The sequence below is a fragment of the Cicer arietinum genome, chromosome 5, assembly GCF_000331145.2.
Source record: "Cicer arietinum cultivar CDC Frontier isolate Library 1 chromosome 5, Cicar.CDCFrontier_v2.0, whole genome shotgun sequence".
NCBI lineage: Eukaryota > Viridiplantae > Streptophyta > Magnoliopsida > Fabales > Fabaceae > Cicer > Cicer arietinum.
In genome coordinates this window covers 58,700,826-58,711,798 of record NC_021164.2, presented here as the reverse complement: position 1 = coordinate 58,711,798, position 10,973 = coordinate 58,700,826, and the positions used below count along the sequence as shown (strand labels likewise).

Genomic DNA, 10,973 nt, shown 5'->3' with positions numbered 1-10,973 from the left:
TTGTTGAGATGGAAAAACGCTTTGTAAAAAGTGATAAGGCTGAAACAAGTTCTTTGCTTCAGAATTTAATTTCCATGAAGTATCAAGGCAAGGGAAATATAAGAGAGCACATTATGATGATGTCCAACATTGCTTCTAAGCTTAAAGGTCTAAAGCTTGAGTTGTCAGATGACTTACTCATTCATTTAGTATTGCTGTCTCTTCCTTCGCAATTCAGTCAGTTTAAGGTGACTTATAATTGTCAAAAGGAGAAATGGACTCTTAATGAGCTCATTTCATTATGTGTGCAAGAAGAGGACAGGCTGAAGCAAGATAGGACTGAAAGTGCTCACTTTACTAGCATCTCTAAAGACAAGGGCAAAAGGAAAAGAATTGAGGAGCCCAAGAACAAAGCTGCTGCTAAGGGTCCAGAACAAAAGAAGCAGACTAAGGATAACAACTGCTTCTTCTGCAGGAGTTCTGGACACGTGAAGAAGGATTGTGCCAAATATCACGCTTGGCGTGTTAAGAAAGGTATGATTCTGTCTTTGGTCTGTTCTGAGGTTAATTTAGCTTCAGTACCTAGAAACACTTGGTGGTTAGACTCTGGTGCAACTACTAACATCAGTGTTTCAATGCAGGGTTGCCTGAACTTCCGAAAGCCTAGTGATACTGAAAGATGGATCTATGTAGGAGATGGGAAGAAGGTAGAAGTTGAAGCCATAGGAAAATTTAGATTATTATTAAGTTCCGGTCATTATTTGGATTTAAAAGACACTTTTGTTGTACCGTCATTTAGACGGAATTTGATCTCTATTTCTTATTTGGACAAATCAGGATATTATTGTTCATTCGGGAATAAAGAATTTACTTTGTCTTTAAATTCGAATGTTGTTGGAACCGGTTTACTTTCTGGTTATGATAATCTTTATTTGTTGGAAACTGTGGCTAACTATAATGAAACCTTGAATGTGGAATCACGTGGTACTAAGCGGAAAATTGACAATTTCAATTCAGGGGTGCTTTGGCACAAGCGTCTAGGTCACATCTCTAAAAATAGAGTTGAACGACTTGTGTCAGATGGAATTTTAGATTCCATTGACTTCACAGACTTTAACGTTTGTGTAGCATGCATTAAAGGAAAACAGACTAAAGATAAGAAATTAGGCGCATATAGAGCTACAGACGTCTTAGAATTGATACATACGGACATCTGTGGGCCATTTCCAACTCCTTCTTGGAATGGTCAACAATATTTTATATCATTCATAGACGATTATTCTAGATATGCCTACCTTTACCTAATTCACGAAAAGTCCCAATCAATAGACGTGTTCAAATCCTTTAAGGCAGAAGTTGAGAATCAACTTAATAAAAGAATTAAAAAGGTCAAATCTGATCGTGGTGGTGAATACTACGGCAGATATGACGGTTCAGGTGAACAACGTCCGGGACCATTTGCCAAATACCTAGAGGAATGTGGAATCGTCCCACAATACACTATGCCGGGGTCACCCAGCATGAATGGTGTAGCTGAAAGACGAAACAGGACTCTTAAGGATATGGTAAGGAGTATGATTTGTCATTCCACCTTGCCAGAGTCACTCTGGGGAGAGGCATTAAAAACAGCAGCATACATTCTTAATAGAGTACCAACTAAGGCAGCGGCTAAAACACCTTATGAGCTTTGGATTGGGCGTAAGCCTAGTCTGAAGCACCTTCATGTTTGGGGATGTCCAGCTGAGGCAAGGCCTTATAGGCCGAATGAAAAGAAATTTGAACCCCGAACAATTAGCAGCTATTTTATAGGGTACTCAGAAAAATCAAGGGGCTATAAATTTTATGATCCTAATTTGAGAACAATTTTTGAGACGGGAACGGCAACGTTCTTTGAGGATATTGAGTTTGGGGGGAAGATTAAGGTTAAAGATTTTGTCTTTGAGGAAGAATCGGTAACAATTCCAGAACTGATTCTTCCACCAATTGACTTTCCCATTATTGAACAAACTCAAGATGATCTGGTTGTTCAGGAAGAACAAAATCCAGATCAAATTCAAGATCCTCAAGAACAAGTGCCTCAAGAGCCAGCTCCATTGCGGAGATCCACTAGAGAAAGGAAAAATGCTATTTCGGATGATTATGTAGTATTTATCAATGAGGTAGAGGAAAATGTTGGCATGACGGAAGACGACCCAGTCAACTTTCATCAAGCCATGCAAGATTCTCGTTCAGATAAGTGGATCGAAGCAATGAATGAGGAGTACAAGTCTATGCAAGACAATTCAGTTTGGGAACTTATCCCATTACCTGAAGGAAAGAAACCCATTGGTTGCAAATGGATTTTTAAAACCAAGCGGGATTCCAATGGTAATGTGGAGAGATATAAGGCACGTCTTGTAGCTAAGGGTTATACTCAAAAGGAAGGGATTGATTATAAAGAGACTTTCTCTCCGGTTTCATCGAAGGACTCTTTAAGAATAATCATGGCTCTTGTTGCTCACTTTAATTTGGAGCTTCATCAAATGGATGTAAAAACAGCTTTTCTCAATGGCGACATTGATGAGACGATCTATATGGTGCAGCCAGAAAACTTTGTGTTGGGAGACCCAAAGAATATGGTGTGCAAACTAAGAAAATCCATTTATGGGCTAAAACAAGCTTCTCGTCAATGGTACCATAAATTTCATCAAGTAATTCTCTCATTTGGTTTTGAGATGAATACAGTTGATGATTGTGTGTATCATAAGTTCAGTGGGAGCAGACATATTTTCCTGGTCTTGTATGTTGATGACATACTGCTTGCCACTAACGATATAGGCATGTTGCACGAAACTAAGAAATTTCTATCAAAGCATTTTGAGATGAAAGATCTTGGTGACGCCTCTTTTGTATTAGGAATTCAGATACACCGAGACAGATCTCGAGGTATTCTTGGATTGTCACAAAAGAGCTATATCGATAAGGTTCTCAAAAGGTTTGGGTTACAGGATTGCAAACCAGGGGACACCCCAGTTGCTAAGGGAGACAAGTTTAGTCTCAAACAGTGCCCTAAGGGAAGTTTGGAAATTCAAGAAATGCAAAAGATCCCTTATGCTTCAGCTGTAGGGAGTCTTATGTATGCCCAAGTATGTACGCGTCCAGACATAGCGTTCATAGTAGGGATTTTAGGCAGATATTTAAGCAATCCAGGTCTTGACCATTGGAAAGCAGCCAAGAGGGTCATGAGATATTTGAAGAGAACAAGAAACTACATGCTCACATATAGGAGGTCAGACCAGTTAGAGATCACTGGGTACTCTGACTCGGATTTTGCGGGATGCCAAGACAGCTTAAGATCAACTTCAGGCTATGTCTTTCTGTTAGCTGGTGGAGCAGTTTCTTGGCGTAGTGCCAAGCAAGGTCTTACTGCTTCATCAACCATGGCAGCAGAATTCGTAGCAATTCATGAGGCATCTGACCAGGGCATTTGGCTGAGAAATTTTGTCACGGGGCTGCAAATAGTTGAAGGGATTGAAAGACCACTCAAGTTGTATTGTGACAATAGATCAGCAGTCCTGTATTCTAACAATAATAGGAGCTCAACCAAGTCAAAGCACATTGACATTAAGTTCCTAGTTGTTAAAGAGAAGGTACAAAGTGGACAGATATCCATAGAACACTTAAGGACAAACTCCATGATTGCGGATCCACTCACTAAAGGTCTACCACCCAAGGTCTTTCATGAGCATACTGCTCACATGGGTGTGCTACAGTTTGAGGAATCTTGATTTTAGTGGGAGTTTCGTCCATTATGTAATTCATGTTCTATGTTTAATTGTAAAGTACAAATACATTGTATTTGGACTTTCTGATCAGAAATAAAGTTTAAAGTATTCAGTTTTTGGTTACTTTGTACATTTAAGTTATGGTATGATCTCATTCGATAAAGTAGGACCAGTTGAAAATTGACATGCATTGACCAACTTCATGTAATTTTCATGCTACACTTTTCATAATGGGTCTATGTCATTTAGTTGTGTCAGTACGGGTGATCATTGATGGGTTTAGTTATGCTTATTATGACGAAAGCCTCTTTGGTTCCATGTGCTGATATGATTAATGGACGGGACAATTTGGATTATACTCAAGGTAATTATAATGACATTTTTGACGTCATAAAGTCTAACACACTCCTAAGGATACATGTGTGACCAGTGGGAGATTGTAAGATTTATGGGTCACATATGTAATTAATTAATAAAGTGTGTTATGGTCATTATATAATTAGCCAATAAACTGAGGGTCAAATAATATATAATAGTTTATGGCTAAAGAGCATAATAGTTATGAAAATTAATAGTGTAGATACCAGGCAGTTTCTAATTTAATGAGGGGCTGAATTGGAAATACTGCAATTTGGGATATAACTAATAATAGTTATATATAGGGGTAATGGTCCCCAAGGCAAACACAACAAGACTATTCAGTTTCAAAACCCTAAAAGAGTAAACTCTCTGGTTCTCTCTATCCCTATCAAGAGAGCAAGGTCTTCAGGGTGTTTTGCTAAGGAAGATCACTCAACCCATTGGCTCTATCATCATCATTCCAGGATTTCATTAATGGCAATTCCCACAGGTACGCTTCCGCCTTTAGTTATTCGTCATGTAATTGACATGGATTATTAACATGGTGGAATACTAGTAGCAATAGATAGACTTCCCAAAGAATTTTCTCTGATTTACTATCGTGGAAAGAATTATAGGCGGCCCATTAGTCTCCGGCCAAGAAACCATTTAATGAAAGCAAAAGCATTGGAGCATTCCATATCCATGCAACGGCATAAGGTTTCAAATTTTTATGACAATTTCAAATCTATTTTTCTCATTTTATATGTGACAATATTTGATCTTGTATAAGTTGTGCAGGCTCTGAGTCAGCATATAACTGAATTGAGGGGGGAAATAGAAGAAATGAAAAAAGAACTTGTAAGTAATCAATGCATTGCGCTTACCTGAAATGACTTAATTGGTTGCATACCCAGCTAATTATTACTTCAAAATAATCTCATGAAGAGACTGGGAAAATCCTCCACCCCATATATTTTGGGTTTTGCATTTTACTCTCTGCATTATAGAATACTCAATCAAAATTAGCAATTGAAACCTTTCTGCTGTCTGCACTGATTGCTGAGTCTTTGTGGGAATAATTTTCCCTTTTGTTTATTACTTTTAGAGTACATTTATAGAACTAAATTTTACTCATTCATGATTCATGCACTTGACATACTGTGTTAGACTTCTAGGCTTTTAGAGTATTTCTAATGTCACGTGCTACTGGGTTTTCTTTAATTCAACATACATTTTTTTGGTGAACTGTTCAATTTATGTTGGCAGGTTATTCGTTGAACTCATCAAGTAGCTCCAAATATATTTTTAGGAATGTTTTACATTGTAATCTAGTCAAATGCTAGAAAAAAATACACATTTCCATAAATAATCATTAATATTGGATGGATAATGTTGGTTCCACTTAAAGAGAGCTAGCCTATATTTTAGTGGGACCTGCATTAAATTTACCTTACAGCCGAGTGTGCTGTGAAAGTTTGTATTACTTTTTAGTATATTACTAGGCCCTCATGCAAATGTGGTGGCTGTATTGTGTCTAATCCTGACACTCACACAGACCAGCATCAGGTTTCCCTAATGTCAGTATAACATCTAGTCTGAATTGCTTTTATCAAATTTACCATAGGGTTTGTCTCAAGATTTGGAACCTGAAGATAGGCTGTGCATAAAGGACCCTAACCAGATTGACCGCATATCAGAATTCACTCAAGTACGATAATCCTCATCAATTACTTGCTAAATTTGGAGACTTTTTAGCAAATAACTCCTAACGAGTTTCATTTTAATACTTTTTAATAGCTATTACGTATATTATTTCCTCACATTTATAATTCAGTGTTTAGAGAAGATTTATATACCAGCTTTGGGATCTTATATGAAAATGCCTAATATTGAGTATGCCATCAAATTTTTCATCTAGACAGGGTACGGAAGAGAAAGGTTGATGAAAGAAACTAATACAAAAAAGGTTCTTCATTGGAATGATGATTAATTATCTACTTGTTATGATGGTGATTTCGATGATATGGAATGGTGACAATTCCAAATTTTCAAACATGGAAAATGATGGGTTTCTCGAGTGAAGGTGGGTTGTTGTATTTTGCTATTTGCATTTTGAGAAGTTCCTGAATGACATCAGTCATTTCCTGTAGTCGTCTAGGTACTATCAACATTGCTATTGGATCAGTTCTTCTGGTAGGCACATAACTATGATTTTCAAAAGGAATGATATCAAATTTTCTGGATCAGTTGAAGGCATTTTTTGCTTTTAAAGCTGACGTATTTCTTGTACGTTGCAATTAATAGCATTAAAAGAAGTCTGCTCGGGTTCTCTATATCATTAATTTCTCCTACATCTTGGATTATGAAGAGGCAGGCTTAAAGCATTTAGAATAGTTCTTCTGTTTGCACATTTTAGATCTGTAAAACTGCAGTCCTATTTGTTCAAAGTTCTTGAAAGATGTGATTACAAAATCCATCACCTCAATGATTCAATGCCAGTTGAAGTTCCACTGCTCTGGGATAGTGTCTTTTAGGATGTATGGCTAAATTGAGTAATCTGATTTGCTATGTTTGTTTCCCTGATGTTTAATCGTTTTATGTTTTTTTTCCCCTTCTTCAATGGCATGGTTGTATAGGGATGTGCCAGGAACTAGATTGGATCAATGTGTAGATCCTAACTCATCTTTAGGTACGAATATACACAATATGTATTAATGTGTGCGTCAAATGATTATCAGATTGAATTGGTTTGAAATATAAGTAAATTAAGAAAACCGTAAAACTTCAATCTTCAATTGCATTAAAATTGGATTAGTCTCCACTAATGTGCACATTTCAATTTAGAGAATAAAGTGAGTAATTTAAAAAATTAATATTTCATATTATATACACATGAATGATCAATCATGAGTAGTTATAATATCAACTTTCGATTTGTTCAATTTATCAACTTCGAAGATAAACTCATTCAAATCTATACATAAATATTTAGAAGACCAAGGTAATAATACATCTTATTAGATTAAAGCCGGGAAACAAATTTCAGTTCATTTTGCCAAAAAGATAAATTTTTATTCATTTTGTTTGTAGAGGTAGTTGTTCATCCACTTTGAATTAGAGCTTTTAATAATAGATTGAAGTTTTACACTAACGAATTTTAAAATCCAATAAATCACTAAGAATTTTGAGAGACTGGATGAGCATTTTATATATTATTCACAAAATTTTGTTCAAATGAAATGTTATTTTAGATTTTTTGTCTTTAGCCCTAGTCTGATCATTGAGTTTAATTTAATTTCTACGTTTGTTTGTTTTATCTTTTCTTTCAACTCTTTAGTACTAGTACTTCTCTCTCTAAATATAAATTTTTTATTTATTTTATGAAAATATTTATTTATATTTTTAAAATTTGTGTTAATATTATTGATTAATAAGAATGTAAAGTGGACATTTGTGAATATCTCTAAAAACAACGAAAATATCAAAAAATATATTTTCATTATTTTCGAAATGAAATCTTTATTAATTAACATTTTATTTTTCCTCTATAACAATGGTTCACTTTAAGAGTATCTTATCAAAGTAAAATAAATACATAATTCACAAAATGAAAACACAATTTTTTCACAAAAAACAAAAAGTATGGGGCTTGAGATTCTCTTAAAAAAAAGAAATTTATACATTTTTTTTGTCTTAGAAGAGATGTTAAATATTGTCGTAATTAACTCACAACTGTAATGTCTGATATTCGAATCTAAATGTTCAACTTAACAATATCAATATTTGTCAATTCAACTAAGAGTCAAAGACAAATTCCATACATTTTCATAATACCTCTTTTTAGTCTTCATCTGTATTAATTATTTATTTATCAACATATCATTAATCATTTTATATCTTTTTCAACAACCAATAATAAATATTTATGCTGTGAACATAAATTACCTTTGTAGGACAAACTTATAAAAACAATATCAATCATATTGATAAATTTTATTTTACTACCAATTTTATTTTTAAAATTTATTTAGGACAAAGGTAATATGGTTATGGTATACCATTGAACTTTAAAATTTGTGACCACATTCCTATTTGAATTGCTTAAACAATCCTTCTTCATTTTTTTACTATCATGCACATTAATTTGTATAATTTGATACATATTATAACAAATCCAAATGTTACATTAATGAGAAGAACTAAATATGAATTGACGAAACATACATGTTTTTGAAGCAGTAAGTTGGTATAGCCATATAGGTAACTCTTAAACAATGATGCAAGCTTTCTTGAGTTATAAACGGGTGTACAAGTAGCCTTTGTACAACATCTATACAATACATCATTTTAACCAAACAGTGATGACGGAGAGCACCAAGGAGATTAACTTATAGACTTTTCATACATGAAACAATGAAGAGATACTAGTTTCACTTAATTTTGCAGAATAATAAATAACTAGAAGATAAAGAAATAAAAGTTCGGGTTGACATAGTTCTAGCCAACCACTTTGATCATAGGTAACAGAAGAATATATGCCAAATTGGAAGGATTAAGACTGCCTAATCACATTGTGTAAATGTACAGCATCATTTACGCAACATCAGTTGCAGTTGCAGCACTTGATTTCTTTGTTCCGGAGGCAAAAGATTTATCTGCTCTGGTGTGAGACTCATGACTTGCTGAAGCAGTGCCTTCTCCATCTCTGGTGTCAACTGCATGCACCCAATAAGAGAATATCAATATACTGCAGGACAATTTCTACGAAGTAAATGCCAATTCAGAAATAATTATTACCGCAGGGGGCCTAAGAGGCTGATTAGCAGCACCCACCAGACCAGAAACCACAGATTGTGGTCCCAGAGGACCAGAATGCTGTACTAGATTTTCTGATGGACCAGGCATCCAAGAAGACCCTCTATCAATTTGCATTGCATTTCCAGATTGATTACCGAAATCAGACCCGAATAGCATATTTCCAACCTGAAAATCAAGCATGACTTAGCATGTTAGGAACCAGTAGTCCAGTACATGAAGCAGAGTAATGGAACATAAACACAACAAATAAAGATCAACTGTGTATTATTTAATGATGGGATGGGGGAAAGTTACAGAGGATACAATCCATCTGCCACAGAGCTAGGATCCTATAACAAACTATTGTAATTCCAGATATGCTCCACTCTCTCACCTTCAGCCTATTTGATAGGCGCACAGCCTAACCACACTTCTGTTACGCCCCACTCAGCTCATCAATTTATCCGTTACTCCCCACTTCCCTCTGACCTCTTCTAGAATACTACTGCCACACTTTGGGCCCAAGAGATGAGTTGTGAATCAAAGGGACTCGTGGTTGGGGTCTAACAATGAACTTGAATAACCAATTACTATTAAGTACAAGTAGTGTTACATATCATCGTGACCATTGTTGCTTATCAAGCTATGTTACTTAATCTTTAGGTCAAATGCCAGCATGCTAGCTAATTGAACAAAACTAACTAATTCAATTGTGAAAGATAAATGCAGCTATGATAAATTTGTCCGGAATAAATTGTGTAGATTGGTTTCAACTTTTAGCCATAGCAATCATCAGTACAATATGGTAGCGGAGCAGGGAAGTTAGACTACCACTCACCCATGGCATCAACGCAGTTTTCAAATCTTAACAATCAGTTGTAGTTCAACATACCTGATAAGGTGGCTGAGATGATTGTTGACTTGGTAGTGGCGTCTGCCCAAGTGGGAACGTAGATCCAACACTAGAAGGAGGTTTTGTACCTGGCTGAAAATTTCATCAATAAATACTGTTATAGTTCAACAAGTCGTTAGATCACAAATTGATAACTGAAATATTTGGTTTACATGAAACATGGATTGTGGAAGATTATGAGAAGCACCAGCATGTTGAAAACCTAAATTGGCACCCATTTGTGGGGGATATTGGGGATGGAAGGTTTGCACTGAAGGTGGTCTGAGTTGTGGTGGCAAAGGTGGTAAAAAAATAATTTTAATTAATTAATTAATTTATCATTTTGCTCCATCTTTCTCCTGTTTATTTGAGCCAAGAGGTGCTACTCCATTTCACGTAATACCAATGTTTATTGCTTATGTTTCTTGTATTATGATTTTAATGGAGTGTTGGTGGCAATTGTGCTAGTTGAGAAGAAAGTGTATAAAGATAGAAAAAAGTGAGAGTTTAATCCTTTTCATTTGAATTTTTCTTTCATGCATGTTCATCTTTTAAGGTGAGAGCTTAATATTTTTAAAATGAAATAGAAACACTTCAACTTCTTCTCTCCCTTGATACAATCCAAAACATGTATCGCCACTTCAAGCAAATATGTTTTAAATTATCTTCAATTTGAGTATAATCTCCTTTTAAATGTGTCACAATTTGTTTTTGAAATAGTGAGATTAATGGTTAGTTGTTTGTTTTCTCTATTCTTTTTAGTATCAATTGTCTCTTTCTTTAAAAACTTGGCTATTTTATTATTTGTGATGACATTCAATTAGTACTGCATAATTCTATAAGTGTCTTGAAACTATTTACACTAATTAAATTAATTATTAAAACAGGTAATTAAATTTTGTTTTGCAAGTATAGTTGTTCTTATAGATATGAACTAGCCACCATTTTCACCTTCCATTGCCATGCTTAATTTGGTCTTGTATTATTTACGGTAAAAAAAATAATTTTAATTAATTAATTTATTTATCATTTTGCTCCATCTTTCTCCTATTTATTTGAGTCAAGGGGTGTTACTCCATTTCACGTAATACCAATGTTTATTGCTTATGTTTCTTGTATTATGATTTTAATGGAGTGTTGGTGGCAATTGTGCTAGTTACTATTATTAATACACGGTAGTAATATTATTGCTATTTTGT

General features: G+C 34.8%; 1 protein-coding gene across 1 annotated transcript; it reads right to left on the bottom strand.

Moving 5' to 3' along the window:
• Nucleotides 1–8,346: 8,346 nt before the first annotated feature.
• On the bottom strand, nucleotides 8,347–10,106 carry LOC101491457 (uncharacterized). The gene is made up of 4 exons (XM_004500415.4): nucleotides 9,948–10,106; nucleotides 9,775–9,867; nucleotides 8,883–9,068; nucleotides 8,347–8,800 (listed from the first exon to the last, which is right to left on the bottom strand). Exons 1-4 carry the CDS (start codon nucleotides 10,011–10,013, stop codon nucleotides 8,675–8,677), a joined length of 471 nt encoding a protein of 156 aa, XP_004500472.2. The 5' UTR covers nucleotides 10,014–10,106; the 3' UTR covers nucleotides 8,347–8,674.
• Between the last annotated feature and the right edge of the window lie 867 nt (nucleotides 10,107–10,973).

Coding starts and splice junctions, on each gene's coding strand:
- LOC101491457 (XM_004500415.4), bottom strand. CDS start 10,013: ATGGGTGCCAATTTAGGTTTTCAACATGCTGGTGCTTCTCATAATCTT. Junction 9,868..9,947: donor TTCCACAATCCATGTTTCAT/GTAAACCAAATA, acceptor TGAAATTTTCAG/CCAGGTACAAAACCTCCTTC. Junction 8,801..8,882: donor AGCCTCTTAGGCCCCCTGCG/GTAATAATTATT, acceptor GGGTGCATGCAG/TTGACACCAGAGATGGAGAA.